This window comes from Panthera pardus, unplaced genomic scaffold (assembly GCF_024362965.1).
Source record: "Panthera pardus isolate Hobbes unplaced genomic scaffold, ASM2436296v1 HiC_scaffold_27, whole genome shotgun sequence".
Classification (NCBI taxonomy): Eukaryota; Metazoa; Chordata; class Mammalia; order Carnivora; family Felidae; genus Panthera; species Panthera pardus.
The window spans coordinates 6,568,396-6,594,304 of NW_026526843.1; the positions used below are offsets into that span (position 1 = coordinate 6,568,396).

Sequence of the window (25,909 nt, forward strand, 5' to 3'; positions counted from 1 at the left end):
CCAGCCTTAAGGATTACCCTCACATACAAGAGTGCAAATATGTAACCCATTAGTGTCCCTCCAGCTTTCTTGTGACTGCTAGAATATTTTCCTGTTCTCATAGAGAAAAATGATTGGAAAAGGAAGTAAACATTAGACCCATACCACATATCCCCTCATAAAATATTGAGTTACTACCTGTTATATACAAATTACTATGCTGCAAAGATGTATTACAACTCAGTAAGCTTTTAATTTAATAGGGAAAATAAATAATCAAAGGATTTAAATATATGATAGACTAAGACCTGTGCTTAGGGAGGGAAAGAAAGTGCTAGGGAGATGCAAAGAAGGGAGTGAGAAATGACAGTAGGATTGAGGGATAAGGAAAATGTTCTTGGAGACGAGGCATATGAGATGGATTCTGATGGATCGATAGGATACAGATGGGAAGAGGGGAGCTGGAGAGCTGGGACAGCATTCCAAGAATATGCTGAGCCTCGAGCCTGCTGAAGATTCTCTCTCTCTCTCTCTCTCTCTCTCTCTCTCTCTCTCTCTTTTTCTCTCTCAGTCTTCCTTTCTCCCTCTCTCCTTCTCTCCTCCATCCCTCTGCCCTTTGCACCTCTCCCCCACTCTCACGCAGGCTCAAAAAAAAAAATGTCCTCTTGTAAGTGAACTGATGGTGTTGGTAAATGGTGGGATTTAAAAAAAAATTTTTTAATGTTTATTCATTTTTGAGAGACAGAGCATGAAGCGGGGAGGGGCAGAGAGAGAGGGAGACACGGAATCCGAAGCAGGCTCCAGGCTCCAAGCTGTCAGCACTGAGCGCAACTCAGGGCTTGAACTCACGAGCTGGGAGATCATGACCTGAACCGAAGTCAGACGCTTAACCTGCTGAGCCACCCAGGCGCCCCTGGGATTTTTTTTTTTTTTTTTTTTGATGACTTTACTTCACAACAGAAAGTTGGTAGCAACTGTACGTTTGTGCCAAGATTTTGTTTTGAAATCTTACTAGTTCATCACATCCAAAAGTCTAGAGCTAAAGTGTGGAGGGCTTTGAATGTTATAGTAATGAACGTAATTAAATTCAGCCCACGGTAATGAAGAGAATTACTGAATATTGTGAGCAGGAGAGCAAGCTGTCCTTCAGGAAGGTGACCTGGTAGTCTGTTAGGTAGATTGTGTCAGGGGCAAAACTGAGATGAAGTGACAAATGAGACTATTGCAAAGTCCGCAGGAAAGTAAAAAGGCTTTGAATTGGTTTTTGGCAGGGAGCCTAAAAAGAATAAGATGGCCCTATGAGCAGCTACAGAGGCAAAACCTGAAAGACTTGGCACCCGAGTGGATATGGCAAAAATGAAGGAAATGTTACCAGTGACTTTTATCCTCCTTGGGGAAACCTGGGTGAAAGGTACACGGGAACCCTCTGTAGTCTAGCAACTTATTGTGAGTCTTCAACTGCTTCAAAATAAAAAGTTTTAAAAAAAGACATAAAGGGGCACCTGGGTGGCTCCGTCGGTTGAGCGTCCGACTTCGGCTCAGGTCATGATCTCACAGTCCGGGAGTTCGGGCCCTGCGTCGGGCTCTGTGCTGACAGCTCAGAGCCTGGAGCCTGCTTCGGATTCTGTGTCTCTCTCTCTCTGCCCCTCCCTTGCTCATGCTCTGTCCCTCTCTGTCTCAAAAATAAATAAAAACATTTTTAAAAATTAAAAAGACATAAAAAGGAGAAGATGTTTTCAGGGTCCCAAGCCCAAATAAGGCCGAGGCGCCATCGACGCAGAGAAAGACAAGCCCCATCTTCAGCAGGCAGCGGTTGCTTGGCTTCAGCCTGTGGTTGCCATGTGGGAACGTGGCCCGGTGTGGCCACGTCTTGCAGAGTTTTCGAGAGAAGCTAGAAATCCGGAATCTGGATTATTTGCGTGAACCCTCTTAATGTTTTGAGTGTGTGCAACTACGTTAAAAACATTTTCATCAAACAGAAGATATCTGTGAAAATCTCAGTTCTGTCGACCTCTACCGGTTATCCCTCTTGTTCGTGTGAAAGCTTCACAGTCGAGAGGGAGTTGGTATCGCACATGGTAGCTTCAGTCATAAATTTAAGTCAGTTACAGGTTTACACAGAAAATGATGCATTTCCAAGGCCACAATAAATTATACTTATTCTTGGTAGCATGACTAGAGGTAAAGTGGCATGCTTGAAAATTTCTTCCCTTACAGGGACACTTGTTTAGGCTCAGCCAACTAAGGCTGTGCGTGTGCACGTGCACACATATTGCAATTTATCCACCTGCACAACTGGCTCCCCAAAGAAGCCATTTACGTTAATGGCATGGTTTCTTAAGTATCTGGAATCTTAATTCTTTAAAAAAAGTTTTGTAATGGATTTTAAATGTTTTCCTTTTTTTCATAGTGATAATTCACAGGTATTCCAAGCTGACACGTTAACAACTAGAAGAAATAGCACAACGCTTATGACCCAACAATGTCTGGTAAGAAAATGCTTGTAGCAGCCTCACTTGGCCAAGACTTGTGCAGTTGGTTTTAACTAGTGCTTCTCAAACTTGAGTGTGCATCTGGAAGGCTTATTAAAATAGACTACTGGCCCTCAACCCCAGAGTTTCTGATTCTGGAGATCTGGGGCGGGACCTGAGAATTTGTATTTCTAACAAGTTCCCAATTTGAGAAACACAGCTCTAAACATCACTGAAGGAAAAATAAACACGGTGACTACAGTTATGATTGCTTTGCTGCAGCTGCAGCAGAGTTAACTTTTAAATCCCATGTGGATTTAACACTGAGATTTGTTCTTATGTATAAGACCATCTGGCTTCCAATTTTTAAAAGAATGTTCTAATTTTGAGAGGAAAATTTGCAGGCTCTCTTAAGAATAGTTTTTAGGCTTTTAGTTTGACTTTTATCTCACATTTATCTTGAATTGAAAATAAAGTTTGTTTTTCATGGTGTTAAAATGTAATCTCTAAATTATTACTCTCACTTAACTAATTATCCTATAAATGTAGGTAATAGCTTGTAGATCAGTAAACCAAAATGAACAAATGATTTACTAAATGAATCTCTTTATTGATGTGAAATTCATATAATATACAGTTAACTAATTGAAAAGTATTCAATTCAGGGGCATTTAGTGCATTTACAGTGTTGTTCAACTACCACCTCTCTCTGGTTTCAAAAAGCACACACTCTTATCTTGTTTTCCAGGTTGAAGGCTTTCAGTCTTTCATCACTGAGTATGATATTACCTATAGGTTTTGGTAAATGCCCTCTATCATGTTAGGGAGGTTCCTTTCTATTCCTACGTAGTTGAGTATTTTTATCATCAAAGCATTGGATTGTTTCAAACGCTTTTCCTGCATCTATTGAAATAATCATGTGGTTTTTCCCCCCCTCTGTTCTTTTAACATGATGCGTTACATTGATTTTCTTTTATGGAACCACATTTGCATTCCTAGGATAAATCCCACTTGGTCTTGCTGTATGATCCTTTTAATGTACTATTGGATTTGGTTTGCTATTGTTGAGAATTTTTCCATTTGTATTCTTCATACGCAATGTTGGTCTGTAGTTTTCTTTTCTTGTAGTGTCTTTGCTGGCTTTGGTATCAGGGTAATGCTGATCTCATAGAATGTGTCAGGAAATGTTCCTCCTCTTCTATTTTTGGAAGAGTTTGAGTAGGATTGGTGTTGATTCTTCTTTAAATGTTTGGTAAAATTCACCAGTGAAGCTATATCTGACTTTTCTTTGTTGGGAGGGTTTTGAAACAGATTCTATCTCTGTACTTGTTTACAGATCTATTGAGGTCTCCTATTTTTTCTTGAGTTTGTTTGGTAATTTATGTGATTTTTATTTGTCCATTTCTTCTAGATTACCTAATTTGTTGACGTATAGTCGTTCATAGATTTCTCTTACGTGATTTTTTAGTGAAATGTTATAGCTTGGAACCCATTTTAAAATAATGCCTCCTGATCTTGCAACTGGGTATTTTCCTCTTTGTAGAATGGTATCCAATATTATTTCCCCCAATGCGCTAATATTATACCAGGAAAAAAATAGAATTGTTCGTTAAACAAATCTTCCTGCTTTTACTCATTCATTTATTTACTCATTCATTTAACAATATTTATTGACTGCTTGCTTCTCCATCAAAGCCCTCCCTACCTATTCACTCTTCTTTTCTACTTAGCCAAGCCAACAAATATTTTTAGGAACCTCCTATGTATTAAGCCCTGATCTAGTTGCCAGAGAGATCTAACCTAGTTTGAGGGGTTGAGGGAGGAAATGACCTCTCTTAGTTGAGATCTTACTGATGTGTAGGAGTTAGCTAGCTTGGGATATGGACTATAGGAGCAGACAGTACTCCAGGTAAAAAATGACACGTGTAAAAGCCTGGAAATGAAAAGGAGTATGGTGTGTAGAGAATTTGAAAGAAGTGCATTCTAGCTAAAGTGGAAGTAAGGATGAAGTGGGGAGAGATGACATTGATTGGACACATAGATTAGTGCACAATCTCGTAGGGCCTTCCAAGTCGTGCTAAAGATTTTTCACTTTGTCCTTCTAAGGTCAATGTGAAGCCACTGAAGAATTCTAAGTCTGGGACTGACATGACCAGATTTGCATCTTTGAAAGACTACCCTGGCTGCAAAGCGGTAAGTAGATTGGAAGTGGGCAAAAGGAAATACAGGATGATCAGATAGGAGGCAGCTGCGGTGACCCTGGCTACTGCCATGGCCGTGAGCATGGAGGAGAGCAGGAGATTCGGGAGATATTTGAAAGGTAGACTCAATTGTTGATAAATTTGGTGGAGGGTGGGCAACGGTGGAGGCAAGGATGACTGCTAGGCCTCTGGCTTGGGCAGTTGATGGGTCGGTGGGGCCACAGAAGAAGGGAACATTGGCAGAAGAATGGATTTGGAGGGAAGACGAGTTTAGTGTTGGACATGTTAAATTTGAAGTTCTCTGGGATCTCTAAGTGAAGATGTTAGTTGTACTGATCTCAGTACCACTGAGTTTGAAGCTCAGTTTGAAGGAACGGTTTGAAGCCCAGGATAGAGATCTGAGCTAAAGACACATGTTTAGGCACCATCACTGGATCGTTAATTAAAGCTCTGAGAATGCATGCTATGACCTATGCAGAAAGTATAAAAGAAGAAAAGAGGCTACAGGAAACAGCTTTAAAGATCACCAGTAGTACCATGAAAAGACACGGAAAAGTATTAAGTTATATGCTATCGAGTGGCCAGAGAGCAAGTACTTAAGTAATACTTAAGTATTAAGTTATAAAGACTGAAGGATGTCCTTTGAGTTACCAAAATGGAGATTATTAATGAATTGCTTGTATTTGAAAGCAAATTCTGTGGAGAGAGGGGTGGGGTGAAATGAAGCCAGATTGGATTGGGTTGAAGAATGACTGAGAAGAAAAGACTTACAGATGGCATCGTATATACTAGCTTGGTTATTCGGGTACACGTTACCCTTTCTATGTGCTAATTTCCTCATCTGTAAAATGGGAATGTAACCGTATCTGCCTCATAGGTTTGTTGAAGTGAGTACATTAATCAGTGTGAAATATATCCATAAAACTGGAAGAAAAAGAGAAACTTACAGCACGTAGCACAACAATGTGAATATACTTGACACCACTGAACTGGTACATTTACACACAGCTAAGATGGTAAATTTTATGTTATGTGTATTTTAACATAGTTTAAAGGGGGAAAATGCTCACAGCATGTAAAAAAAAAATCAGTGTAAAGCACTCAGCACAGCATTGACACATACTAAGTGCTCCACAAATATTATTAATTTTTTTAGTTTTATTAGTAATGGTACATATATAGAACAGACATGTACCTGGCATTTTTTTAAATGCATAATTTTCCTTTGGAATTCTAGGCTTTTAATTTGCATAACGTTCAGTTTAATATAATGTGTGTTTTAAAACAAACCATCTTATATAACAGGTTGTGTTTGGCACAACTGACGTCATTTACACTTACCTGATGACAGGAGTTTCAAGGCTTATTGGTTTCACTTGCTGTAACAGCATGATGCATGAGGTTTTATTTTGTTCAAAGTCTGCACTTCATTATTATTGTGAGACTTATGTAGGTTTATACTTGCTTTCGGGATAGATAGGCCGAATTGTCTAGGAGAATGACAGATAGTTGGGATGCTTTTGGCAGAAGTAACAAAATCCAGTTAGAAGCAGCTTAAACTCTAAGGGAATTTATTATCTCCAATAACAAGAAGTCTTAAGGAAAGGAGCTTCCAGGGTTGGTTAATTCAGTGGCTCAGTGATGTCATCAGACACCCAGGTTCCTTCCGTCTTTCCACTCTGCTACCCTCAGCAGCCTCACTAAACTTTGTACCTAGTAATTAGACGTAGGGTTCAGAATCCTATGTATAGCATGAGCTTGCATGTATTTACAGATGTCGAGAAGGATATGTGTCAATCTATCAGTAGTTATTTCTGGAGCATGGAATTATAGGAAGACTATTAACTTATAGCATTTCTATACTATTTGCTTTTCACAAAGCATCAACAATACAGGTGTTTTCATTTCCTTTTTTTATTTTTTTTTTTATTTATTTATTTTTTTATCATTTCCTTTTTTTTAAATTTTTTGTAATGTTTATTCATTTTTGAAAGAGAGAGACAGAGCACAAGCAGGGGTGGGGCGGAGAGAGAAGGGGACACAGAATCCGAAGCAGGCTCTAGGCTCCGAGCTGTCAGCACAGAGCCCGACACTGGGCTCGGACTCACGATCTGCGAGATCATGACCTGAGCCGAAGTTGGACGCTCAACCGACTGAGCCACCCAGGCGCCCCCAGGTGTTTTCATTTCTAGCTGATATATCACATCACAAATTAGAAACATCATTCTTGAAAAAATACATGTATTATTGAGTGATAACATGAATCATAAGTTTAAGGGTCCTACCCTATACTGGACTGTCCTTAAAATTGGCGTGGCAAGAACCTAGAGTAGCCAAGTTCATACAGACAGAAAGTAGAATGGTGGCTGCCAGGGGCTAGGAGGAGGGTGGAATGAAAAGTATTTAATGGGTATAGAGTTTCGCTTTTGCAAGATGAAAAGAGTTCTGGATACTGGTTGCACAACAATATGAATGTACTTAACACTATCGAACTGTAGATTTAAAAGTGGTTAAGATGGGAAGTTTTATGTGTATTTTATCACCATTAAAATTTCTCAGGGGCACCTGAGTGGCTCAGTCGGTTAAGCGTCCGACTTCGGCTCAGGTCAGGATCTCACGGTTCATGAGTTCGAGCCCCACGTCGGGCTCTGTGCTGACAGCTCAGAGCCTGGAGCCCACTTCAGACAGGGCTGTGTCTCCCTCTGTCTGCCCCTCCGCTGCTTGCACTCTGTCTCTTGCATTGTCTCAAAAATAAATAAACATTTTTTAAAAATTAAAAAAAATTTTTTTCATGTATTTCAGTGAAGGTGAAAGTGTTTTAGGAAAAATTGCAGTGGTAGAAGGTATTGAAGAACAATGGGTGCCCTTTAACATGCAGATAAAGATGTATATTTCCAAACCTTGTAAAAATCTGCTGTCTCACAATTATTTTCTGAATTAAATGCCAATATTTTCCTCCCCACTCTCAGAAAATCACTCCACCCCACTTCTGATGATCAGAAACTTGAGGCCCTCTTTTTTTCTTTTAAAGTAGGCTCCACGCCTAGCATGGAGCCCGATCTGGAGCCCAAACTCACAACCCCAAGATCAAGACCCGAGCTGAGATCGAGTCAGATGCTTCACCAACTGAGCCACCCAGGTGCCCCCTGAGGCCTTCTTCTGACTGTGGAGACCATGCCGTCCCCCCAAATTATCCCTTCGCTGTATCTCCAGGGTTTGCATGCCTGTTCCCCACCCTTCCACTAGGAATTCACTTCCTGGCACCCCTGTTTAATTTGGTTTAGCTACATCTCCTCATCTCTACCCCCACCTTCTCAAAACAGAGCAGGAGAAATATTTCATCTTCCTCTTGGAAATGATTGTGTTTTTCTTGAGCAGTTTGTCCATTTTAATGTCATGACTACTGATATTTGTCTGATTAGGGTTTGCTTTTCACATTGGCAACTACAAACTAAATTTAATTTATGGCCCACCCAGTAGTGAGTGTATAATACATTCCTGGCCCTGCTTTATGCTCGGTCTTGCTAGCCTGCATTCAATTCATGTTCAGAATCAGTCACTGCAGGAACTAGGCAGAGGCATTCGTAAACACAGCACACAACTCTTGTTCAGGATTTTTTAAGTGCTTTATCTCTAGTAACTACAGAAGGAAAATGGGTTAAGATTAGCAACTGTAGTCAAGTTAAAATTCTTTCCAAAGAATTTGATGTCTTTACAATATTAATTTTCTGTGGTTTCTCTTTTAAATGGAAATGAGCTTGATCTTTCTTATCGTAATTCCTTCACTGGAGGTAATGCTTGGGAATCAGCTTCACCCAGCACCCACCCCAATGCCCCTCCTCCTCCCCACCCCCATGACATCATTCCTTGGTGCTGATACTCTTGCTTCCTCCCAAGGACTTTTTCCCCCTAGAGTGTGAGAGAAAGGCACAATGAGAAATTGATACAAAAGATACCAGTGAGGTTTATTGAGATCTCAGGAAATGCTTTATTTCTATTTTAGTACCTTGTTTCGTGTAGTAAAATTATCTAAGGTAATTCCCTTGCAAACACCACCTGTAGTACTTAACCTGTGGGAGATTCTCTTCCAAAAGCCTTCTTTTCTCCATTTAATTTTCCATGTCATTCCTAAAAGAATCAGCCAAGTCCAGTCCACATTTTGTCCAGTGTAAGAACCTTCCTGTGGCTAATGATTCAAATCCTACCTTCCCGAGACATTCACACTACATTCCTGTTGATCTCTTCAGTTGCAGTCAGGCAGTCTTCTTAGGATTTCCTAGATAAAGTTTTCCAATATGAAATTCTTTTTTTTTTTTACAAATTTTATTTTTTTAAGTTTATTTATTTATTTTGAAAGAGAGAGCAAGTGTGCACAAGCAAGCAGGGGAGGGGCAGAGAGAGAGGGAGAGAATCCCAAGCAGGCCCTGCACTGTCAGCACAGAGCCCAATGCAGGGCTTGAACTCACAAAACAGAAGATCAAGGCCTGAGCCAAAACCAAAAGTCAGACACTTAACCGACCCAGCCACCCAGGCACCCCACAATGGGAAATTCTAGGCCTTTACCTGAAACTAACCAGTTTCTTCCTAACCCTTAGATATCAATTAAAAATAATCTCTTCCGGGAAGTCTTTCATAGTTCAGAACAGTTTGCCACACCATGCAATTCTCTTATTTTGTTTTTAATAATATGTCGTCATAATGTAGCTCAAGTACCGTAATTTCTTTATATAGAGCATATGTATATATTTACATTCAGCTTAGCGTGTTTTTCCAATTAGATTATAAATCTTATAAACCTGAGTGTTTCACATTTTATATTACCTTTCTGGGCATTTGAATGATGACAATATGAGAATCAGTAGCATGAATTAAATGTATTAAAATTCTGCTTGTTCAAAGTGTGTGTTTGGTGGGGGTGGGTGTGGGTGCGTGTGTGTATTTGATGGGGTTTTTTTAGGGGCAAACCTATATTTTCAGTTTTGGTGCATGTCACTGTATAACAACTTCTCAGTGATCAATGCTAATAAAGGGAAGCATTGGGGGAGAATATCCAAAACTGTGGCTAAATCACAGTATTTTCTGCTTGCTTTGGAGAGTCGATTATTTTCATAGTATTCTCTAAGAATGGGCATACAGTTTTTTTAAATTAGTAATCATATCTAATGTTGGAGAGAGAGGAGGAGATTGATGTTCTCATACACTGCTAGACAGTAAATCTGTATAAGCTTTCTGGAGGGCAGTTTGGCAGTGTGTATCAACAGCCTTGTGATCCAGAAATTCCATCTCTATGAATTTCTCCTAAAGAATTCATTAAGGATGTGTGCAAAGATTAGCTTAAAGGTTATTATCACAACATTATTTATAAGAGTAAGCAAAAAAATGTGGCAACAGTATGCATGTCCAACAAAAGGGAATAGGTTAAATGAATGTGCCTTCATTATCTGAGTTTGAATCCCAGTTCTAGCAATTACTAGCTGTATGAACTTGAGCAAGTTGCCTAATTTCTCTGGCCCTCACTTTTCTCATCTTCTTTAAAATTTTTTTTTAACTTGATTTATTTTGAGAGAGAAATCAAGCAAGGGAGGAGCAGAGAGAGAGAGAGAGAGAGAGAGAGAGAGAATCCCAAGCAGGTTCCTCACCATCAGCATGGAGCCCGACGTGGGGCTTGAATCCATGAACCATGAGATCATGACCTGAGCCCAAACCAACAGTCGGGAGTTTAAACACCTGAGCCACCCAGGCACCCCTCACTTTTCTAATGTTTAAAATGGGGACAATATTGGGGTGCCTGGGTGGCTTAGTTGGTTAAGCGTCTGACTTTGGCTCAGGTCATGATCTGCCAGCTCGTGAGCTTGAGCCCCGCATCAGGCTCTGTGCTGACAGCTCAGAGCCTGGAGCCTGCTTCGGATTCTGTGTCTCCCTCTCTCTCTCTGCCCCTCCCTGACTTGTGCTCTGTCTCTCTGTCTCAAAAATAAATACACATTAAAATTTTTAAAAATAAGACGGGGACAATAATAATGTCTACGTAAGGGGTTGTTGTGAGAATTGAGTGAAATAAGACATGCCTGGCATATAATGGGTGCTTCCTATTATGGTACATTCATATAATATTCAGCCTTTAAAAATGGTATTGCAGGGGTCGCCTGGGTGGCTCAGTCAGTTAAGCATCCAACTCTTGATTTGGGCTCAGGTCATGATCTCATGGTTCATGAGTTCGAGCCCTGCGTTGGGCTCCTCACTAACAACACAGAGCCTCCTTGGGATTCTCTCTCTCCCTCGCTCTCCGTCTCTCAAAAAATAAATAGACTTTGAAAAATAAAACAATAAAAACGGGGTTGCTGGTAGGGTGCCTGGCTGGCTCAGTCAATAGATCATGTGACTCTTGATCTCTGGGTCATAAGTTCAAGCCCCACGTTGGGTGTGGAACCTACTTAAAAATTAAAAAAAAAAAATCGGGGCGCCTGGGTGGCTCAGTTGGTTAAGCGTCCGACTTCAGCTCAGGTCACGATCTCGCGGTCCGTGGGTTCGAGCCCCACATCGGGCTCTGGGCTGATGGCTCAGAGCCTGGAGCCTGCTTCTGATTCTGTGTCTCCCTCTCTCTCTGCTCCTCCCCTGTTCATGCTCTGTCTCTCTCTGTCTCAAAAATAAATAAACGTTAAAAAAAAATTTTTTTAATAAAAAAAAATAATAATAAAAATGGTATTGCAGGTGAATTTTAACATGGAAAGATATGTGGAATATATTAGGTTATTTTTATTTTATTTCGACAGTAAAAATGCAGTTTATTCACCTGTTTATAAGACAGTATATAAGAGGCAAAGTGTTTCACATCATAGATTTCACTTCTAACTCCTTGAACTGTTCATTTCTTTCACTAAAAGGAGAGACTAGAGGCGCCTGGGTGGCTTAGTCAGTTAAGTGTCCAACTCTTGATCTGGGCTCAGGTTGTGATCACCTGATTCATGAGATTGAGCCCCACTTTGGGCTCTGCACTGACAGTGCTAGCTCTCTCTCTCTCAAAACAAATAAGTAAACATTTTTTTACAAAAATACAATACAAGGAGAGGCTAATGGGGAAATGCCAGGCAATGCTTAGGCAACTAAAATAAGGTCGGGGTGGGGAGGCAGTGCTAAGATCATCCTCATAGGGATGGGCACAAAGGGGCTTTTAGTCGCAAGCTGATTTTCTAGAACTGGTACTGGAAGCACAGGAGCACCACTTCTGGATGTTCATACTTCATTCAGCTCCACCACACAGGCACAGCAGCACCTTCTGGTAGCTGCCCTTGCTGTCTCCCTGGATGTGGTAGTGCAGGGACATGCCATGCTTTCTCTTGAATTCAGACGTAATTTTTAACATGTCCCCTTGCTTCACTTGTGGACACCCATGATTCTAATCAGGGCCTTATCATGAACCCTCTTGCCCTTTAGGAAATCACACAATTAGTCATCAAAATAGGGGGGCTTGTTCTGAATACATTGGACCAGGTTCAGAAAAGCATTTTCCAGGTCTCCTTTGACCTACTCCTTGATAATAAGGGCTGTAGCTCTTGTACCTTTCAAATTCTTTCTGGAGGTGACACACACTTGCTTGGTCATGGTTCTGATCCCCTTGAGAACATCAGTTTCTTTCCTCTTTACCCCAGCATTAGAGATCATAGGCATCTAGGGTCAAACAGTTCGTAATCAATGAGCCATCCTCGGCTCCTCTACCCTTTGCAAGGGCAAACATGGGCTTGCAGAAGTCACCAGATGTGTTGGAAAGAAGGTCCTTCTCCAGATCAGTCTTGTGCATTTCCTTGTAGACTGCTAATTGGTCCTTGAGCAGATGATCTCAGTGAGGGAGTCCTCATCAGTCCTCAGCACCTTCATGGGGGGAGGCATTCAGCTTGGAAGCCTCATACTGAGCAGGTGTTTTCAGTAGGCCCCAAATCACCTTCTCTAGGTGGCCAGTGGAGGCTGAGTTCAATGCTGATGCAAATTCCTTTTTGGCCCTTCTCTGGTAGGCAAAGGCAATATTCTGTCTCTCCTCATTGCTGCGGTTGGTCAATATATTGATGGCAGTGACCTCATCCACACCTTTAGTCTTGATGCTATTTCATTGTTCAAAGGATTCTGCTCAGCATCCACTTGGTGTATGTTTTGACCATCCTGTGTGCATTTGGGGACTGTAGAGAGGTCACCCTCCAAGCTGAGTTTGTGCAGAATTTCGTGAACAGTAGACATTCTGATAAGATGCTGGCCCAGGAGCTGAAAGCTGCGAGCATCCCCAGATGCAGAGCCAGAATATATTAAATTATAAAGAAAAAAAATACCCAAACCACAAAACAGTATGTGTGGTAGGATCCAGGTCTGGAAAAATAAACACTGAGATATTTGCTATGGTCATGTCTGGATGGTGGGTGTTGCTAGGTTTTTTCCCATTATATTTTATACTGAGTATAAAGATAAAGTATAAAGATACTGAGTATATCTTGTTTTATCATGAGAAAAAAGTGAGTCAGTTTCCGTTGAAAAAAAAAGATCAGGATGAATAGGTGGTGCACAGAGGGTTTTTAGGGCATTGAAACTACTCAGTCCAATACTGTAATGATGGATATGGGCCATTATATGTATGTCCAAGTCCATAGGGTGTATAACATGGAGAGTGAACCCTAATGTAAACTAGGAGCTTTGGGTGGTGGTGATATGTCAATTTAGGTTCAGCTATTACAACAATTTACCACTTGCGTTCAGATTTTGATGGTGGGAGAAGCCATGCTTATGTGAGAGGAGAGGAAATCTCTATACCTTCCACTCCGTTTTGCTGTGAACCTAAAACTGTTTAAAAAAATAGTCTATTACAAATAAATTAGTTAAAAGATCACATGGGGGAAACAATGAAGAATGCTGGGTAGGAAGGAATAGATATATCTGAGTCTTATAAAGCTACCATATATAATCCCAGTTGTTGTTGATATGTTATTAAACATTGAATTCTAGAAATATTTGATGATGGTAGTGATAATGGTGGTAGTGGTAGTAATAGGCACCATTTACTGAGCACATACTATGTGCCAGGTGTTCTGTTAAGCATATCACATGTATTATTGCCATTATCACAGTTCATACAAATAGGTGCTTGAAAGAGAAAGTCTTGTTACATTGTTCATAACACTATTCCATATAATAATAAAATGTCCAACATATCCCTTTTATGCAAGTTTCATGGAGAAAAGTTTCCTGACTTTGGCAAGAAGGGTCACCTAGTAGCCTTATTGATTTGAATTAGGAATTTTCTTGAACTGTCAACTGTGGCACATGCTTAGAACAGGCTAGTCTGAATTTCTGGCCGGTCAGCAGTCATGGGCTCTTCGATACCTCCTTCTTTATACCCATCCTCTGGATAGAGAGTGAACCAGGCTCCGGGCTGATGAATATCTGAGTGTGTCTCTTCCAAAGTTAAATAGACAATGCTGTTAGGAATCATCTGCTCGTCTGTGTATACTAAAGTAGATCATTTTGCCACAGTCCAAATTTTTTGAGTGTGTCATTCAAGGCTTTCCAGCATCTTTGCCCTCTCGACCTCGGAATCTTCCATCCCTCCAGAGATACCTGGTGTTGCACTCGCACGAAACTAACAATCTTTCCTAAAACACATTTCCTAAAACATGCTGTATACTTTCCCTTTTCTATTGCTTATGCTGTCAAACTCCTTGTCCTATGAGTCCCAACTCAAATGCCACCTTGAGCCTTATCTGTCTCCTGTCTCCCACTCCCTATGCCCATTCCCTTAATCTTTGCTTTCTATTCCCACCCCGCTTTGCCTCTATCTCACACGTATTTCCTTGTCTCTCATATAATAATTTGCTTTCGTGTCTGGATTGGAAGGTGTCTGAGTGTAATAACTATGACTTATTAGTTTTTCTTTTAATCTTTCCTTCCCCTCTGAGCAGAAAAGCAGTTCCTTAAACCTAATAAGGGCCCAGTAAATATTGAAATACTTAATGGTTAGCCCTATTTGTCTGTCAGTGAATTATTATAATGAAGTAGTTGTGGCTGTCAAATGTAATTTAGATATAGTGAATTTTCAGTTACTGCACATCACTTTTCTATTCTTACTTCTCGACCTTTGCTGTTTCCTCCACCGTCCAGCAGATGATTAGGAAAAAGCAAACTGGTTTTAATATTTTCTTTTTTTTTTTATTGGCAAATATTTATTTATTTATTTTTTATTTTTTATTTTTATTTATTTATTTTTTTTTAATATATGAAATTTACTGTCAAATTGGTTTCCATACAACACCCAGTGCTCATCCCAAAAGGTGCCCTCCTCAATACCCATCACCCATCCTACCCTCCCTCCCACCCCCCATCAACCCTCAGTTTGTTCTCAGTTTTTAACAGTCTCTTATGCTTTGGCTCTCTCCCACTCTAACCTCTTTTTTTTTTTTTCCTTCCCCTCCCCCATGGGTTTCTGTTACGTTTCTCAGGATCCACATAAGAGTGAAACCATATGGTATCTGTCTTTCTCTGTATGGCTTATTTCACTTAGCATCACACTCTCCAGTTCCATCCACGTTGCTACAAAAGGCCATATTTCATTTTTTCTCATTGCCACGTAGTATTCCATTGTGTATATAAACCACAATTTCTTTATCCATTCATCAGTTGATGGACATTTAGGCTCTTTCCATAATTTGGCTATTGTTGAGAGTGCTGCTATCAACATTGGGGTACAAGTGCCCCTATGCATCAGTACTCCTCTATCCCTTGGATAAATTCCTAGCAGTGCTATTGCTGGGTCATAGGGTAGGTCTATTTTTAATTTTCTGAGGAACCTCCACACTGCTTTCCAGAGCGGCTGCACCAATTTGCATTCCCACCAACAGTGCAAGAGGGTTCCTGGTTCTCCACATCCTCTCCAGCATCTATAGTCTCCTGATTTGTTCATTTTGGCCACTCTGACTGGCGTGAGGTGATATCTGAGTGTGGTTTTGATTTGTATTTCCCTGATAAGGAGCGACGTTGAACATCTTTTCATGTGCCTGTTGGCCATCCGGATGTCTTCTTTAGAGAAGTGTCTATTCATGTTTTCTGCCCATTTCTTCACTGGGTTATTTGTTTTTCGGGTGTGGAGTTTGGTGAGCTCTTTATAGATTTTGGATACTAGCCCTTTGTCCGATATGTCATTTGCAAATATCTTTTCCCATTCCGTTGGTTGCCTTTTAGTTTTGTTGATTGTTTCCTTTGCTGTGCAGAAGCTTTTTATCTTCATAAGGTCCCAGTAATTCACTTTTGCTTTTAATTCCCTTGCCTTTGGGTGAGAGTCGAGTAAGAGATTGCTACGGCTGAGGTCAGAGAGGTCTTTTCCTGCTTTCTCCTCTAAGGTTTTGATGGTTTCCTGTCTCACATTCAGGTCCTTTATCCATTTTGAGTTTATTTTTGTGAATGGTGTGAGAAAGTGGTCTAGTTTCAACCTTCTGCCTGTTGCTTTCCAGTTCTCCCAGCACCATTTGTTAAAGAGACTGTCTTTTTTCCATTGGATGTTCTTTCCTGCTTTGTCAAAGATGAGTTGGCCATACGTTTGTGGGTCTAGTTCTGGGGTTTCTATTCTATTCCATTGGTCTATGTGCCTGTTTTTGTGCCAATACCATGCTGTCTTGATGATTACAGCTTTGTAGTAGAGGCTAAAGTCTGGGATTGTGATGCCTCCTGCTTTGGTCTTCTTCTTCAAAATTACTTTGGCTATTCGGGGCCTTTTGTGGTTCCATATGAATTTTAGGATTGCTTGTTCTAGTTTCGAGAAGAATGCTGGTGCAATTTTGATTGGGATTGCATTGAATGTGTAGATAGCTTTGGGTAGTATTGACATTTTGACAATATTTATTCTTCCAATCCATGAGCACGGAATGTCTTTCCATTTCTTTATATCTTCTTCAATTTCCTTCATAAGCTTTCTATAGTTTTCAGCATACAGATCTTTTACATCTTTGGTTAGATTTATTCCTAGGTATTTTATGCTTCTTGGTGCAATTGTGAATGGGATCAGTTTCTTTATTTGTCTTTCTGTTGCTTCATTGTTAGTGTATAAGAATGCAACTGATTTCTGTACATTGATTTTGTATCCTGCAACTTTGCTGAATTCATGTATCAGTTCTAGCAGACTTTTGGTGGAGTCTGTCGGATTTTCCATGTATAATATCATGTCATCTGCAAAAAGCGAAAGCTTGACTTCATCTTTGCCAGTTTTGATACCTTTGATTTCCTTTTGTTGTCTGATTGCTGAAGCTAGAACTTCCAGCACTATGTTAAACAACAGCGGTGAGAGTGGGCATCCCTGTCGTGTTCCTGATCTCAGGGAAAAAGCTCTCAGTTTTTCCCCGTTGAGGATGATGTTAGCTGTGGGCTTTTCATAAATGGCTTTTATGATCTTTACGTATCTCAAGGGTTTTTATTAAGAAAGGGTGCTGGATTTTGTCAAAGGCCTTTTCTGCATCGATTGACAGGATCATATGGTTCTTCTCTTTTTTTTTGTTAATGTGATGTATCACGTTGATTGATTTGCGAATGTTGAACCAGCCCTGCATCCCAGGAATGAATCCCACTTGATCATGGTGAATAATTCTTTTTATATGCCGTTGAATTCAATTTGCTAGTATCTTATTGAGAATTTTTGCATCCCTATTCATCAGGGATATTGGCCTGTACTTCTCTTTTTTTACTGGGTCTCTGTCTGGTTTAGGAATCAAAGTAATACTGGCTTCATAGAATGAGTCTGGAAGTTTTCCTTCCCTTTCTATTTCTTGGAATAGCTTGAGAAGGATAGGTATTATCTCTGCTTTAAACGTCTGGTAGAACTCCCCTGGGAAGCCATCTGGTCCTGGACTCTTATTTGTTGGGAGATTTTTGATAACCGATTCAATTTCTTCACTGGTTATGGGTCTGTTCAAGCTTTCTATTTCCTCCTGATTGAGTTTTGGAAGAGTGTGGGTGTTTAGGAACTTGTCCATTTCTTCCAGGTTGTCCAATTTGTTGGCATATAATTTTTCATAGTATTCCCTGATAATTGTTTGTATCTCTGAGGGATTGGTTGTAATAATTCCATTTTCATTCATGATTTTATCTATTTGGTTCATCTCCCTTTTCTTTTTGAGAAGCCTGGCTAGAGGTTTGTCAATTTTGTTAATTTTTTCAAAAAACCAACTCTTGGTTTCGTTGATCTGCTCTACAGTTTTTTTAGATTCTATATTGTTTATTTCTGCTCTGATCTTTATTATTTCTCTTCTTCTGCTGGGTTTAGGCTGCCTTTGCTGTTCTGCTTCTATTTCCTTTAGGTGTGCTGTTAGATTTTGTATTTGGGATTTTTCTTGTTTCTTGAGATAGGCCTGGATTGCAATGTATTTTCCTCTCAGGACTGCCTTCGCTGCGTCCCAAAGCATTTGGATTGTTGTATTTTCATTTTCGTTTGTTTCCATATATTTTTTAATTTCTTCTCTAATTGCCTGGTTGACCCACTCATTCGTTAGTAGGGTGTTCTTTAACCTCCATGCTTTTGGAGGTTTTCCAGACTTTTTCCTGTGGTTGATTTCAAGCTTCATAGCATTGTGGTCTGAAAGTATGCATGGTATAATTTCAATTCTTTTAAACTTATGAAGGGCTGTTTTGTGACCCAGTATATGATCTATCTTGGAGAATGTTCCATGTGCACTCGAGAAGAAAGTATATTCTGTTGCTTTGGGATGCAGAGTTCTAAATATATCTGTCAAGTCCATCTGATCCAATGTATCATTCAGGGCCCTTGTTTCTTTATTGACCGTGTGTCTAGATGATCTATCCATTTCTGTAAGTGGGGTGTTAAAGTCCCCTGCAATTACCACATTCTTATCAATAAGGTTGCTTATGTTTATGAGTAATTGTTTTATATATCTGGGGGCTCCGGTATTCGGCGCATAGACATTTATAATTGTTAGCTCTTCCTGATGGATAGACCCTGTAATTATTATATAATGCCCTTCTTCATCTCTTGTTACAGCCTTTAATTTAAAGTCTAGTTTGTCTGATATAAGTATGGCTACTCCAGCTTTCTTTTGGCTTCCAGTAGCATGATAAATAGTTCTCCATCCCCTCACTCTCAATCTAAAGGTGTCCTCAGATCTAAAATGAGTCTCTTGTAGACAGCAAATAGATGGGTCTTGTTTTTTCATCCATTCTGATACCCTATGTCTTTTGGTTGGCGCATTTAATCCGTTTACATTCAGTGTTATTATAGAAAGATACGGGTTTAGAGTCATTGTGATGTCTGTATGTTTTATGCTTGTAGTGATGTCTCTGGGACTTTGTCTCACAGGGTCCCCCTTAGGATCTCTTGTAGGGCTGGTTTAGTGGTGACAAATTCCTTCAGTTTTTGTTTGTTTGGGAAGACCTTTATCTCTCCTTCTATTCTAAATGACAGACTTGCTGGATAAAGGATTCTCGGCTGCATATTTTTTCTGTTTAGCACACTGAAGATATCGTGCCAAGCCTTTCTGGCCTGCCAAGTTTCAAAAGAGAGATCAGTCACGAGTCTTATAGGTCTCCCTTTATATGTGAGGGCACGTTTATCCCTTGCTGCTTTCAGGATTTTCTCTTTATCCTTGTATTTTGCCAGTCTCACTATGATATGTCGTGCAGAAGATCGATTCAAGTTACGTCTGAAGGGAGTTCTCTGTGCCTCTTGGATTTCAATGCCTTTTTCCTTCCCCAGTTCAGGGAAGTTCTCAGCTATAATTTGTTCAAGTACCCCTTCAGCACCTTTCCCTCTCTCTTCCTCCTCTGGGATACCAATTATGCGTATATTATTTCTTTTTAGTGTATCACTTAGTTCTCTAATTTTCCCCTCATACTCCTGGATTTTTTTAATCTCTCTTTCTCTCAGCTTCCTCTTTTTCCATAACTTTATCTTCTAGTTCACCTATTCTCTCCTCTGCCTCTTCAATCCGAGCCGTCGTCATTTCCATTTTGTTTTGCATTTCGTTTAAAGCGCTTTTCAGCTCCTCGTGACTGTTCCTTAGTCCTTTGATCTCTGTGGCAAGAGATTCTCTGCTGTCCTCTATACTGTTGTCAAGCCCAGTGATTAATTTTATGACTATTATTCTAAATTCACTTTCTGTTATATTATTTAAATCCTTTTTGATCAGTTCATTAGCTGTTGTTATTTCCTGGAGATTCTTCTGAGGGGAATTCTTCCGTTTGGTCATTTTGGATAGTCCCTGGAGTGGTGAGGACCTGCAGGGCACTTCCCCTGTGCTGTGGTGTATAACTGGAGTTGGTGGGCGGGGCCGCAGTCGGACCCGATGTCTGCCCCCAGCCCACCGCCGGGGCCACAGTCAGACTGGTGTGTGCCTTCTCTTCCCCTCTCCTAGGGGCGGGATTCACTGTGGGGTGGCGTGTCCCGTCTGGGCTACTTGCACACTGCCAGGCTTGTGTTGCTGGGGATCTGGCGTATTAGCTGGGGTGGGTAGGCAAGGTGCACGGGGGGTGGAGGGGCAGGCTTAGCTCGCTTCTCCTTAGGTGATCCACTTCAGGAGGAGCCCTGTGGCAGCGGGAGGGAGTCAGATCCGCTGCCGGAGGTTTGGCTCCGCAGAAGCACAGAGTTGGGTGTTTGCGCGGAGCGAGCAAGTTCCCTGGCAGGAACTGGTTCCCTTTGGGATTTTGGCTGGGGGATGGGCGGGGGAGATGGCGCTGGCGCCTTTGTTCCCCACCAAGCTGAGCTCTGCCGTCCGGGGGCTCAGCAGCTCTCCCTCCCTTTGTCCTCCAGCCTTCCCGCTTTCCGAGCAGAGCTGTTAACTTATGACCTCCCAGACGCTAAGTCGCGCTTGCTGTCAGAACACACTCCGTCCGGCCCCTCCGCTTTTGCCAGCCAGACTCGGGGGCTCTGCTTGGCCGGCGAGCCGCCCCTCCGCCCCGGCTCCCTCCCGCCAGTCCGTGGAGCGCGCACCGCCTCGCCGCCCTTCCTCCCCTCTTCCGTGGGCCTCTCGTCTGCGCTTGGCTCCAGAGACTCCGTTCTGCTAATCCTCTGGCGGTTTTCTGGGTTCTTTAGGCAGGTGTAGGTGGAATCTAAGTGATCAGCAGGACGCGCGGTGAGCCCAGCGTCCTCCTACGCCGCCATCTTCCCTCCAATCTCTGGTTTTAATATTTTCTTAAGCAAAATTTAACTAGTGAGGTAATATGCTCCTTTAAAAAGTCGTATGATACGTTTTTAAATGGAATAAAAATTCAGACCAGGTACTACTTCATAAAACATTTGTCCAACACACTCTCTTTGAGCACACATCTTCTCCCCATGTACCAACTCACTCTTCTTACTCCCTTTCCTGGCTACCCCCCACCCATAGGTCTCAGCTAGGAACCTCGGGCTGGTCTTCAGCTCTTCACTCTTTTTTCCTTTTTTTTTTAAAGAATTTATTTTTAAGTAATCTCTATTCCCAACATGGGGCTCGAACTCAACAACCCCGAGATCAAGAGTTGCACGCTGCACCGACTGAGCCAGCCGGGTGCCCCTCTTCACTTTCTGATCGTTTCCCCAGTCTGCCGCCTCCTCTTCTCCCATCCTTTTTTATTCAGACTCTCATCTTTTACCTGGTGTTTGATCCTGCTTCTGCTCCCTTGTCCCTCCACTCTCAGTTTGTTATGTATATGCTGCTAGGGTTGCCTTTCCAAAACAGATATGATCTTGTTTAAAATACCTTTGAGGGGCACCTGGGTGGCTCAGTCGGTCAAGTGTCCAACTCTTGATTTCAGCTCAAGTCATGATCTCATGGTTCATGAGATCAAGCCCCACATCGGGCTCTGCACTGACATTATAGAGCCTGCTTGGGATATTCTCTCTCTCTCTCTCTGTCTCTCTCTCTTTCTTTCTTTCCCTCTCTCTCTTCCCCTCCCCCACCGTCGGGCACACACGTGTGTGCGCACACTCTCTCTCAGTAAATAAATAAACATTTAAAATACCTCTGGGTTTGAAGAACTCAGAAGGACCTATGCTTTAGGTTTCCTATTGGGCTCAAAGGCTAAAGTCCAGAATCTACCATCTGGTTGCAGCCAAAGTTCCCCAAATTTGCTTCCTTTCATGCTCTATCGTGTACCAAACTGCAGCCACCCTGAATGTCTCTGTTCGCCAAACATGCCTCTGTCTAAGCATCTCTTCCCGTCTCTTCCCACTCCCTGAAATACCCTGCTTCCTCTTCTCTACTGAATCCCTGCCCTCCTCTGGGAAGCCTTCCCTAGGACCCCAGGCAGAGATATAGTCTCTGTGCTTTGATTTCTCACTTATCATAACTCGTTCTGGCACTGGCCTAGTTTTCCCTACCTACACTTTGAATTTCTCAAGGATAGGAAAATGTTTTATTTACCTTTGAGTCTTCAGGGCCTAGCACAGTGCTTTACCTCATCAAGTATTTCCAAATTCACAGCTCAGTGTGCTCTTGAGATATAATGTAGAAGTAAGATATGGTAGATTCATTATCCGGCATTTTAAGGACTAACCAGGATACAGGGAGAATGGATAAATGAATTCTAAAGGTAATTTGCAAGCCTCTTTTTCACAGTTAGCTTTAAATCCCTCCATTCTTTCATGCCTCTCTTGTGTGGGTCCTCATAAGCTTTGAGATAAGGCAGAAAGGGAAAAAGTAGTCTAGACAACACGTATCTGAACAAGCAAGAGTAAAATGTGCTGGGCTACTTGGAAGTGATTGCCTTAAGTCCTTCCGTATTATGAAAGTATGTTTTTCTCATCTGGGTTCCAAGATACTGGATAGGGTTCTTTTGTTTGTTTTTTGCAAGGCAAAACTGGCAAGAAAAAATCAGGTGATTTTAAGATCTAGTGCCTTGGGAGAGCAAAGGTAGAGAGAAGCAAAATGTTCTATTGATGTTCTGCTCTGTATTTCTTATGTTAACAGTTATTTTGTTCTGTTTTGATGTATATAGACTTTTGATTACTATAATTTTCAGTCAAGAGTCAGTGGGATTTTTTATTATTTCTTTAATTTTAAACTTAACGAATACTGTTGCTAGCATGGATTAGACACTCAGATACTTTAGATAATTCAACATTGACTTCATTCATGTTTAGAAATAATCAGAAGGGACGCCTGGGTGACTCAGTCGGCTAAGCATCCGACTTCAGCTCGTGTCATGATCTCACAGTTCGTGGGTTTGAGTCCCATGTCGGGCTCTGTGCTGACAGCTCAGAGCCTGGAGCCTGCTTCGGATTCTGTGTCTCCCTCTCTCTCTGCCCCTCCCTCGCTCACTCTTTCAAGAATAAATAAGCTTTAACATTTTTTTTCAAAGAAATAATTAATCAGCAACATTAAAGCCAGCTTGACTTCTATTTATTTTTTATTGAAGTGTAACTAACAATGTTATGTTAGTTTTGGGTATTGACTTTTATATTTTAAATTTCAGTTTTTGCCACCTTCTTCCGTTCCCATTCCTATTCATGCTTCCTTTGGTCGCCTTCACCAAATCAAACAGGTAAGAAGACTTTCGAAACTCATAGCTGTTCAGTAAAAAAAGGAAACTTTATTTTTCTTTAGAAAAATACCTAGGGTTCAGTAATTCCAAGTGAGGTCACATGTGATTCTGTTCTTAATTCCAGGAATGGTTCCTCTAAAACAAAAGCAACTATGGAGTCCTGTATTTCTTCGGGTTATAAACTGATAGATTCCAGAAAGGCAGTGTATTCTTCTACCTTGAATCTGGCTTCTTTCAGAGCTCTCAAAGAAAAGGAATGCTATCTAGAAAAATTAATTTTTTAGGTTCATAATAACCATAGTTATCATGGTGTTTTTTAAACCGCCAGATGAAATTTTTTGACAGATGAACAGCCTTTATGCTATCGTTCTGTGTTCATTTCTTAGTGATCTGAGTTCAGGGACACATTGTACTTCACTGGCTTACGTTTTGTGCAGGTGTGTGTGTGTGTGTGCATGTGTGTGTTTAATTGCAAACGCCTAATACAGTTAAACCTTTTAATTATCCAAAGATTAGCCACAGAGCTCAAAAGATCAAATCCCCACTCCTCCACAGGTGGTGGGATTTTTCTGACCCAGCTACAAGCAGACTTTTGTTCAAGAGGGGCTTAACTGTTATGGAGCACTTATTATTCACTTAGTGCTGTAACAGGTACTTCACGTGTGTGGTCTCATTTTATCTCGCAACAACCTTATAAGATCAGAATCTAACGATGGGAGAAATTTAGTAATTTACCCAATGTCCAGGGTTAGTGACTATCAGAGCCAGATTTAGCCCCAAATTACTGGATTCCTTTCCAGCTACCCTTTCCCTATTTCAGTGGCAAAAAAGCCAAAATATCTCATGAGCCTGGTGTTTAGGATTCCAACTTCTGCTTCCTTTCCCTCTCGCCCTCTCACGCCATGACTTCCCTAAGGTCCAGTTTATCATCCAGTAGCAAAATAGTATGGTAAAAAGATTCTTTTACTTTTTAGTAGATAAAACATTCTTTGTCTTTGTGAGTATGGAGCTATTTTAGAAATTCAAAAGAGCCTAAAACTAGTAGGTGAGATGACCTCTGGTTTATCTGTGCAATTTGCTTTGTTGCTTCCTCTAAATGAGACCAATATTTAGAAATTGATTACATGTTGCTATTTGATTATGAAGCTTGAAATCAAGATTAATTTAATTGGTTTGTAATATAAATCATAAGGCACTCTGTTTCCATAGTGACAGAATATACATTATATAAACATTTAAAATGAAACACAAGTAGAAAGTGAATTAAATGGGAAAACAGAAATACTTCAATCTGGGTACTGATTGAATGGAAAATTAAGACTTATTTTCAGCAACTTAATGGTCTGATATCTTTTTTTTAATTTTTAAAATATTTTTAAAAAATATTTGAGTGGGGAGGGAGAACATGAGCGAGGGAGAGGCAGAGGAAGAGGAAGAGACAGAATCTCAAGCAGGCTCCACACTGTCAGTGCAAAGCCTGATGAGGGTCTCAATCTCACACACTGTGAGATCATAACCTGAGCCAAAGGCCAGAGTCGGACACTCGACCAACTGAGCCACCCAGCCACCCCCTTACACATATCTTAAATTGCATATTTCTTTATGTGTATGCTTTAACTATGGCTTCTTTTTAGTATTGATCTTATTAACCTTTTGGGAAGGAGGATGCTTGAAAGTAAATCCTGATATCTTTTTACCCATAAACACTCAGTATGAATCTCTGAGAAGGACTTTTTTCCTACATAATCACAATGCCATCATTACATCTAGCAAAATTAAGTTATTCTGTATTGTCATCTAATAACCAGTCTATGTTGAAATTTCATTATTCCCAAAAGTATCTTTTCTGCTGATTCAAACATGTTCCAACTATGATCTCTCAGATCTCTTTTATTTAAAATAGCCTTTCCTCCTGTTCTTATTTCATGCCACTTATTTTTTGAAGAAACCAGGCCATTTGTCATGTAGACTACCCTACATTCTGATTCTGCTTCTGTGTGATGTTGTTTAATATGTCCTTTTATTTCCTGTATTTCCTATAAACTGATTTGAATAAATTTTCTTTTACTTTTAAATAAGCACACATACTTGGGGCGCCTGGGTGGCTCAATTGGTTGAGCGTCTGACTTCGGCTCAGGTCATGATCTCACGGTCTGTGAGTTCGAGCCCCGCGTCGGGCTCTGTGCTGACAGCTCAGAGCCTGGAGCCTGTTTCAGATTCTGTGTCTCCCTCTCTCTGACCCTCCCCCGTTCATGCTCTGTCTCTCTCTGTCTCAAAAATAAATAAACGTTTAAAAAAAAAAATAAGCACACATACCAAGTCAATATTAGGTCCTGGGTCAACATTTAAGTAGATGTGTGGTTTAAGTTGCCCCTTTCCTAGTAGGCAGCTAATGGGTAATTTTTTCTCTACAGGGGTTGTTAGCTGTTTTCTAGGTATTAGAGAGCTTGAGAAAATGAAGCTGGAAGTTAATTTTCTGTCCACCCCCCAGTTTTATTGAGATGTAATTTACATATAAGGTTGTATAAGATGTACAGTATAAGTATACAGTATAAGTATAAGATGTACAGTAATGATTTGATTTATGTATTGTGAGATGATTACCATGGAAGTTAATTTTCTTAAATTTTTTTTTAATTTTTATTTTTGAGAGAAACACACACACACACACACACACACACACACACACACACACGCACACAGTGTGAGCAGGGGAAGGCCAGAGAGAGAGGGAGACACAGAATCCAAAGGAGGCTCCAGGCTCCGAGC

At 40.8% G+C, this 25,909-nt stretch overlaps 1 protein-coding gene and 1 pseudogene across 11 annotated transcripts in view; one reads left to right on the plus strand and one right to left on the minus strand.

The window, feature by feature from the left end:
• LOC109253721 (P2R1A-PPP2R2A-interacting phosphatase regulator 1-like) overlaps positions 1-25,909 on the plus strand; it is a 106,699-nt gene that overhangs the window by 3,891 nt on the left and 76,899 nt on the right. For 9 of the 11 annotated variants that reach the window (XR_008418399.1, XR_008418400.1, XM_019426927.2 and 6 more), the window contains exons 3-5: positions 2,390-2,468; positions 4,557-4,643; positions 23,072-23,140. Coding sequence is in view for 7 of the 11 variants with exons in the window: in XM_019426927.2 (XP_019282472.1) it covers positions 2,390-2,468; positions 4,557-4,643; positions 23,072-23,140 (235 nt within the window). In the remaining 4 variants the exon portion in view is untranslated. Of the gene's footprint in view, positions 1-1,280; positions 1,391-2,389; positions 2,469-4,556; positions 4,644-23,071; positions 23,141-25,909 lie in introns of those variants that run through there. The other 2 variants (XR_008418402.1, XR_008418401.1) reach the window with 2 other exon arrangements.
• On the minus strand, positions 11,889-12,954 carry LOC109253720 (annexin A2-like; annotated as a pseudogene).